At 50.4% G+C, this 9412-nt stretch overlaps 1 protein-coding gene across 1 annotated transcript in view; it reads left to right on the top strand.

Annotated features, from left to right (window-relative positions):
• PTPN9 (protein tyrosine phosphatase, non-receptor type 9) overlaps positions 1-8181 on the top strand; it is a 71211-nt gene extending 63030 nt beyond the window's left edge. Inside the window, exons 11-13 of the mRNA XM_015424782.1 lie at positions 1062-1212; positions 1859-2066; positions 6687-8181. Coding sequence (XP_015280268.1) covers positions 1062-1212; positions 1859-2066; positions 6687-6901 — 574 coding nt within the window. The 3' untranslated portion in view covers positions 6902-8181. The remainder of the gene's footprint in view (positions 1-1061; positions 1213-1858; positions 2067-6686) is intronic.
• Positions 8182-9412: the final 1231 nt, after the last annotated feature.

The raw sequence follows: 9412 nt of genomic DNA, 5'->3' as shown, positions 1-9412 counted from the left end.
GTGTACGGGGCCCCTGGTTTTTTTTGGCCCGGGGGGCCCGGGGGGGGGGGGCTCTGCAACTTACCTGGCTGCTTCTTGCTCTGACTGAGGGCTGCTGGGAGCAGGGAGTGGGGCTTGTTGCATGTGCCCAACCCCTGGGCTCTTTACTGCCGGAGCTCCACTCCTATGCGCTCTGCAGGAAATGACCCCTGCTCAAGAGTGTTCCGAGAACGCCCTGACCTGGATAGCGCAGGCAAGCTGGATCTCAGCAGATCTCGGGAAGCTAAGCAGGGTTGACTCTGGCAACTACTTCAATGGGGCACCTCCTTAGAATACCAGATGCGGGAGGCGGGGGCAGGCTTTATTCAGCCACGTCTCTGAATATCCCCAGGCCCCCAGTAGGGGTCAGTCACCAGAGGTGGCCACGACTTCCAGGTGCGCACATGCTCACACGCGCATACGCATGCACATACGAAAAACAGCACCAACTAAAAGAATGTCTCCAGAACGCTCTATCAAAAAAGTCCCATGCGATAGGGCTCCTAGGTTGCCTTAAAAACTCACTCAGCCCTGCCTACTCACAGGCAGTGTTCCCTCTAAGCTGAGTGAGTGTGAGCCAGCTCACCATTTTTTAGCCTCACACGTCTTTGTCTTGGCTCAGGAAGGGATGGCTCCAGAGCAAACTAATTTACCCAGTAGCCAAATCGCTCGCTCACAACTTTAATGCCAGGAGCTGACAAAATGGAATTTTTGCTCACAAGACTCCACGGCTTAGAGGGAGTATTGCACCAACTCTTTTGCCCACAGCCGCCGGGCACATAGTTACTGCCACCTCTAGTTCTTGGGTGGCATTTAGGGTGGCACTTAGTGCACTCTGACTGCCATGTGTTAGCAGTTACATGCCAAGGAGATGTTCAGCAAGCTCTGTTTCAGCTGTCACCATGCTGGGGGGGGGGGGGGAGACATCCATGCCAACTGTCCTTTGCCCTGCCATTCATCCGCTTGAGGGTTCCGATGCTCAGGCAAGTCCTCTTCTCGTGTGGGTTTGGCGAGTAAGCTATGCGCCTGCTCTTGCGTTACAGGCTCGAAGAAGGAGGCCGAAGGAAATGCGGCCAGTACTGGCCGTTGGACAAGGACTTCCAGACCTGCTACGGAATCTTAACCGTCACTAACCTTGGGATGGAGAACCTCAACCATTACAAAAAAACGGTTCTGGAGATCTACAACTGCGAGGTACGCCTTGGTGCAAGCATGGGAGGGGTTCTACCAGGACTCCATGTCTCTGGCCATGGAGCAGGGGTCACTGGGGCTGTGGGGGGGGGAGGCAGTTGTGAATTTCCTGCATCGTGCAGGGGGTTGGACTAGATGACCCTGGAGGCCCCTTCCAACTCTAGGATTCTATGACTACTGGCCAAAGGTCGAAAGACAGAGAGGGGTTCGCTGTGATGGAAACCCTCATTTCATGCCCAGAAATAATTACACAGCTTGAAGGGGTATATGATGCAGATTAGCCTTATTGTTACTGATTGCAGAATCTGGCTTTTCTTGGGGCAGAATTTGGATTGTCGCAGCAAGTGCAAAGCAAACTTTCCCATAATTGGAAATGCCGTAGGTATGCAAGGCATGTACTCGTATACTCGTGTGGGCTGTACCCGATGAAGTACGTCTCAAGGCAAATCCCCCTGACGCTCTATTTGTAGTACCCACCTTTGGCACTGCTGTTTCCAGGACAAGAGTTGGCCGCAGTAGCATTTTCGGCTTTTTTTTCGGTTCGGGATCCCGAAATGCACATCCCTAAGCATGAGTGAGGAAAGCGTGCCCTCTGTGGACAAGGGGAATTGCCACAGCTGACCGCGGGTCCCCTCTTTTGCACCCGCAGAGCCGCGAGCGCCGCCTTGTGACCCATTTCCAGTACGTGAGCTGGCCAGACTACGGCGTCCCTTCCTCCGCTGCTACACTTATTGACTTCCTGGGGGCCGTCAAGCAGCAACAGAGAGTGGCGGTCAGCGCGTTGGGACCACGGTACAAAGGTCATCCGGGGGGACCGCCCATCGTGGTCCATTGCAGCGCCGGCATTGGCAGGACAGGTAAATACACGTCCTGTTCACACATTACAGGGAACACACGTAACATCCTGCACAAATGTGAGTATCTCTACTTGGAAGAAGAAGAAGAGATTGGATTTATACCCCGCCCTTCACTACCCAAAGGAGTCTCACAGCGGCTTACAATCTCCTTTCCCTTCCTCTCCCCACAACAGACACCCTGTGAGGTAGGTGGGGCTGAGAGAGCTCTGACAGAAACTGCTCTTTTTCAAGGAGAGCTCTTGTCAGAACTACGGCTTGCCCAAGGTCATCCAGCCAGGTGCAAGTGGAGGAGTGGGGAATCAAACCCGGTTCTCCCAGATTGGAGTCTGCGCACTTTAACCACGACACCAAACTGGGTCTTGTAAGAAAGACCCAACGTGTCTTCACTTTGCAATTGAAACTGGGGGCTGGATAAGTGCTGGGTTTGTATCTCACTCAACTGTACATACATTTAGAGCCAGTTTTGGTATAGTGGTTATGAGTGGCGGACTCTTATCTGGAGAACCAGGTTTGATTCCCTGCTCCTCCTCCACATGCAGCCAGCTGGGTGACCTTGGGTCAGTCACAAGTTCTCTCGGAGATGTTCTCTCAAGAGCAGTCCTTGAAAGAGCTCTCTCAGCCCCCCCTACCTCAGGGTGTCTGTGTGGGGGAGAGGAAGGGGAGGAGATTGTAAGCCGCTCTGAGACTCCGAGTGAAGGGCGGGGTATAAATCCAACTCTTCTCTTTCATTGAATATAAAATGAGAATTACCCAACACGCACATTAAAAATAAAATAAAAATCAAGTGTATACTGTACATGGATTGTACATGCATTCTCAGTGACTTGTGAACAGGGCTTTGGTGGTAATACAATCTTCAGTTCTTGCTTGAGCATACCTTATCGGTTATTCTGATGGTTTTTTTTTTCCCCCCCCCCCCCAAGGTTCTCCAAAGAGAGCTGTTCAGATGGTTCACGAGTATAGCTTGCTTCCATCTGTCCTTTCGGGCAGGAACAGTTGAGCAGACGTGTTCAGGGAAAGGTAGTTTCCCGTCACCCTCAGAAGTGTGTGGGCAACGGCTACTGCTTTAAAAGTCAGGTGCGGGCGAGGGTGGGATTTTGAGGGTTTACAAAATAAAACCCTGCCGTGCTTTATTCTCTTGAAATGACCCCCGTTCATACCATATGGTACCCTTGAACAGCTAGCGCCAAGTCCAGTAGCACGTTAGGGACCAGCAAGATTTTGGGGATATAAGATTTCGAGAGTCGAGATACTTTCAAGATACCAGAGCTTCCCCCCCCCCCAAAAAAAACCAATTTATTAGGATATATTGTTAAGTCAAATACACATCATATTATTAATTATTATACATCCTTTCTTATCCATTATCTCACCCCCTCTGGCTTCCCACAGTGCTCCAACCTCCAGCCCATTCTTAAACTTTCTTTATTCTCCCCCCCCCCCTCCTTTCATCATAATCTACCCTTTAATAATCTACCGGTAACATTTCCTTCTACTATTGTTTTCTTATAATTATCTCTCTTCTAATAACATTAACTTCTCAATAATTGTCAAAGCAAACTAAGTTGCCCTTTACATCCCAGTATTTCTCTAAGTAATCTTTAAAGTCTTTCCAGTCTGTATAAAACTCTTCCGCTTCAAGATTCTTAGGTTTCCTTGTCATTTTGTCCATTTCAACCATAAATAGTAATTTCTTTATCCATTCCTCGATTTCCGGAATTCTGTCTTGCCTCCAGCATGGTGCATAAGTCATTCTAGCCGTTGTGATCATATACCACATCAAAGTCCTTTTCTGTATGTTAACTTCCTCCATTTTAAGCCCCGACAATAGTATTTCAGGTTCTTTCTTAAAGTTACATTTCACAATTTTTCCCCATTTCTTTATGTACCTCAGTCCGATAGCTTTTTGCTTTATCACATGTCCACCACATATGATAAAAGGAGCCCTCTATTAAGATACCAGAGCTTCGACTCTTGGAAGCCGATACCCTGAAAATCTTCTTGGTCTCGAAGGTGCTGCTAGACTTGATTTCTTCTACTGCAGGACCAGCACAGATACCCTCTGAAAAATGCTCCCTCTAAGCTGTGGAGTCTTCTGAGCAAAAACTCCTTTGTCAGCTCCTGGCACTAAAGCTGTGAGCGAGCGATTTGACTGCTGCATCAGTGAGTTTGCTCTGGAGCCCTCCTTCCTGAGCGTAGACAAAAACGCGTGAGCCGGAGGCTAAAAAACAGTGAGCTGGCTCACACTAGCTCAGCTTAGAGGGAACACTGCCTCTGAAACTACGGGACCCCCGAGGGTAATGTCAGAATAAGTCCCTGCCGTTTTGCAGAGTTAAGCGTCGGCAGGTCCTAACATTTGGGGGGCAGTGATAATAACAATAATGATTTTTTAATACATGAACCACCTTTCTTCAGCAGTCTTGGTAGGGCTTGGAGTCTTGGAAGCAACTCTTGGGATGGGAGAAAAACTGCAGTGTTTTAATTTTCTTTGGTCAGTCACCCCGGCCATTCTGCGAGTCTCTCGCAGCTTTTGGCAGGGGCAGATGGCGTCAGAACATCAAATCCAGCATTGGGTTTCCCATAGTGGCCAACCAGATGCCCCGAAAACCTGCCAGCGGAAGGTCAGAGGCCAAAGCTTCCCTTCGTACCGCCCCCCAACTCAGGGTTACTATCCCTATATATAGATGTTCCCCTGAGCCATCCTGGCTAACGGCACCTGATGGACACATGCTGGATCAGACCAGTGAGAGTTCACCTAGTCCAGCATCCTGTCTCACACAGTGGCCAACCAGTTCCTCTGGAGGGCCAACAACAGGGCAGAGAGGCTGAGGCCTTCATAAGAACATCAGGAGAGCCCTGCTGGATCAGACCAGTGGTCCACCAAGTCCAGCATCCTGTCTCACTCAGTGGCCAGCCAGTTCCTCTGGAGGGCCAACAACAGGGCATAGAGGCCAGGCCTTCATAAGAACATCAGGAGAGCCCTGCTGGATCAGACCAGTGTTCCACCAAGTCCAACATCCTGTCTCACACAGTGGCCAACCAGTTCCTCTGGAGGGCCAACAACAGGGCATAGAGGCCGAGGCCTTCATAAGAACATCAGAAGAGCCCTGCTGGATCAGACCAGTGGTCCATCTAGTCCAGCATCCTGTCTCACTCAGTGGCCAGCCAGTTCCTCTGGAGGGCCAACAACAGGGCATAGAGGCCGAGGCCTTCATAAGAACATCAGAAGAGCCCTGCTGGATCAGACCAGGGGTCCATCTAGTCCAGCCTCCTGTCTCACCCAGTGGCCAGCCAGTTCCTCTGGAGGGCCAACAACAGGGCATAGAGGCCGAGGCCTTCATAAGAACATCAGAAGAGCCCTGCTGGATCAGACCAGGGGTCCATCTAGTCCAGCCTCCTGTCTCACCCAGTGGCCAGCCAGTTCCTCTGGAGGGCCAACAACAGGGCATAGAGGCCGAGGCCTTCATAAGAACATCAGAAGAGCCCTGCTGGATCAGACCAGTGGTCCATCTAGTCCAGCCTCCTGTCTCACACAGTGGCCAACCAGTTCCTCTGGAGGGCCAACAACAGGGCATAGAGGCTGAGGCCTTCATAAGAACATCAGAAGAGCCCTGCTGGATCAGACCAGGGGTCCATCTAGTCTAGCATCCTGTCTCACCCAGTGGCCAACCAGTTCCTCTGAAGGGCCAACAACAGGGCATAGAGGCCGCGGCCTCTATAGAAACATAAGAAGAGCCCTGCTGGATCAGACCAGTGGTCCATCTAGTCCAGCATCCTGTCTCACCCAGTGGCCAACCAGTTCCTCTGAAGGGCCAACAACAGGGCATAGAGGCCGAGGCCTCTATAGAAACATAAGAAGAGCCCTGCTGGATCAGACCAGTGGTCCATCTAGTCCAGCATCTTGTCTCACCCAGTGGCCAACCAGTTCCTCTGGAGGGCCAACAACAGGACACAGAGGCCGAGGCCTTTGAAAGCTTTTTATTCCTGTGGCCATCACAACATCCTCTGGCAGTGAATCCCACATTTTAATCACGGACTGTGTAAAGTAGTGTTTCCTTTTGTCCGTCCTGAACCTACTGCCCATCAGCTTCATTGGATGCCCTTGTGTTCTAGTATTTTGGGAGAGGGAGAAGAAAGTATCTTTGGTCAAGTCTCTCCACCCCCTGCATAGTTTTATAAACCTATCATGTGCCCCCTTAGTGGTCTCCATTTAGAAGAGTCCCAGACTCTTCAACCTTTTCTCAAAGGGAAGATGTTGCAGCCCCCTCATCATCTCGGTTGCTCTCCTCTGTACTTTTTCCAGCTCTGCAATGTCCTTTTTGAGATACGGTGTCCAGAACTGTACACAGTATTCCAAATGAGGCCACACCGTGGATCTATACAGGGGCATTATAATATCGGCTGTTTTATTCTCAGTCCCTTTCCTCGCGATCCCTAACATAGAGTTTGCCCTGGTCACCACTGCAACACACTGGATCGACCCTTTCTTTGAGCTTCCCGCCGTGACCCAGTGTGCTGCAGTGGCAAAAAAGGCGGATTCGTCCGTGACGGTGTCTAAACTGCTTTAATGCCGTTTCAACCGGTGACCCTTGCTACAGCGGCAACCCTTTTCTTCCTTAGGCACTTTTTGCGCTCTCGATATCTGTCTGTCGCAGCTCCAGGACGTGGGCACGTTGAATGTCTATCAGACAGTGATGCGGATGAGGTCCCAGCGGGCGTTTAGCATCCAAACTCCCGAGCAGTACTATTTTTGCTACATGGCTATCCTCGAGCACGCGCAGAGAGAAAACCTGCTGCCCGCCCCTCAGGCCAGGGTCGGCAAAGAGAAGAGCTAATACGGAGGGGCGGAGAGCTCGCTGGAGAAGCAGAGACCAGTCCGCCGCCGACGTCCGTCCCTCCTTCCCGCCTCCCTGTCTGCCGATCCGGATTCATCAGCGTCTTCGCCTTCACGCCGCCGCCAACCTTGACGGAAAGCCGAGTTCTCTGCCACGGCGGCTCTCCAGAACCTTCCCCGTTGACTCGCCGGCTAGATCGAGTCGCAGCCGGTAGCCGCGTTCATCGAGACGAGCAGCCTCAACTTGAACTGTGCCTTATTAGACAAAAAAAACCAAAAAACCCTGGCTTGCTGTCGGAGGCCAGGGGGCAGAAAAAAAATCGATTCCTTGCCATGGGGAAAGGGCATCTTTTCGGGACCATTGGAGACAGGGTGGATTCAGTTCCCGCCCTGCCCCCTGAATGCTGGAGGTAACACTTCCAGTTCTGTCCGAAGCCAGGACAGTGCAAAAACCCCAGCCTTCAGTCTTACCAACGCTAAGTTCGTGTGTCTGTCTGTCTGTCTGTCTATAATATATGCTCCTTATGGCGGGGTGTAACTGGCATTCATGTTATATAGATAGATGTCGTTGCTTCTAGCTGACCCCGTGGTTCCGTAGCGTTATACTGCCTCGACTTCTGGAACCGGCAGCGAGGTCTAGTGTTACAGTGGGTATTATTGGCTCTGCCTTTCCCTGTGTCTACCCGGTCCACCCTTCGATGCAGCTTTCGAATGTGCCCACCCCTGCTAGAACCATGCACACGTTGATGTACGGACCACCGTGTCTATTGCACAAACACTTGGAACGAGGATGCCACGTCACTGGTGTGTAGATGGGGCGGGGGACGCCGCCCTGGTGGGCCGTCTCTGGAACTTGCACAAATGACATGTGCCAGTCTCGCAAGTCCACTTTTTTTTTTTAAAAAAAAACAAACTTGTTCCAACAAGATGGGTTGTTAAGCCCCAGCAAAAAGATTGGTAGGTAACTCCCCTGTGCCATTTGGGACATTACCCTGCTTGTTAACAAAAAAAATTGCTCATACTTTTGCCGTTAGCCGGAAGCGCTATTTGGCTGGTACGATGTCTGGCTGGGGGGTGGAAGACAAAGGTTTTGCCTCGAATCGACGTGATTTCAGGAGGTGAAGTGAGTCTCCCCCTTTTTTCTTATGCCTTGAGCTGGGCTCTTCCATTGTGGCTTCTCCCACAGCCTACCTAAGCCGGGTGATACCAGTTGGGACAGAGCTGGGGCATCCTTCATGCCAAACGGCACGTCACAAATATCCCTACACACACACACACACACACACACACACAAAAAGTGGCCTATCCTGATGTTTCCCGTCTCTCACCACATCCTCCTCGCGTGGCCTGCCAGTGACGAGACCGCAATCTCGTGGTATTCCTAAGGTAGGCCCCCACCCCCACCCCCGTTTCTTCCTGCTTGCAGGAGACAAGAGCGACGGGTTGGGCCGACCGCAGTAACTTTATACTGGAATAAGCTCTTTTGAATGTGTATATTCTTTATTTTTTACAATCTCTTTTTGGTTTTTGTATTTAACATTAACTTGATCGAGTCGGAGTCAGATAAATGTAAATGTTCCTATTCGCTGTTGTATGGCGACTACTTTTTCTTGTTGTTGTTGTTGTTTCTTTTTTTAAAAAATGTATTCACACATAAAATATACCTACAACACAGAGGGTATTTTAAGGGGGTTTCTATTTTCATACATCGGTAAAAGCATTTTATAAATGGCCGGGGATATTCGGGGGATTGACAACAGAAGAACATATGAGAAGCCAATGTTGGATCAGGCCAATGGCCCATCCAGTCCAACACTCAGTCACACAGTGGCCAAAAATACCAGGTGCCATCAGGAGGTTCAGTAGTGGGGCCAGGACACCAGAAGCCTCCCCCCACTGTTGCCCCCCCCCCAAGCACCAAGAATATAGAGCATCACTTGCCCCAGACTGAGAGTTCCTATCTGGCTAATAGGACAGCAAATCTCATCTCATCCACCTGTTATGGATCCTGGCCAGGGGCTCTGTAGATTCTCAGAAATTCCCAAAGAAACCATACGAGAGATTCAGGATTACTTACAAGGAGATCTTTAATAAGGCATCAAAGTCCTTAAAGATGCAAGCTAAGCTTCTATCATCTGGCCTTAAGCTCGCACATGCACAGTGAAACTTAGCCAAACCTTGAGACCACGAACATGACTAAAACTAAGCATCTTATACCCTAAATGCTGGCTGTGAGTCAAAGTATGATTAATTAAGCTATCCCAAAAACTCAGACGAGGCAGGCCATCTTGTACCTGACATCCACTGGGGGGAAGAAACAACCCACGATTTGAAGATAAGCACTGCTTGCAAACATGAGAGAGAGAGAAGTTCCCCTGAGAGCAACTAACACAGTCCTCTCCCAAGACTCAGGGTAACTGACTCAGAGACCGTTTGGTGTAATGGTTAAGAGTGCGGGGTCTAATCTGGGAGAACCGGGTTTGGTTCCCCATTCCTCCACATGCAGCTGCTG

The sequence above is a fragment of the Gekko japonicus genome, unplaced genomic scaffold (genome assembly GCF_001447785.1).
Source record: "Gekko japonicus isolate JY-2015 unplaced genomic scaffold, Gekko_japonicus_V1.1 scaffold892, whole genome shotgun sequence".
Taxonomy (NCBI): Eukaryota; Metazoa; Chordata; class Lepidosauria; order Squamata; family Gekkonidae; genus Gekko; species Gekko japonicus.
Note: the sequence above shows the minus strand (reverse complement) of the source record. Positions and strands in the feature narration are given on the sequence as shown.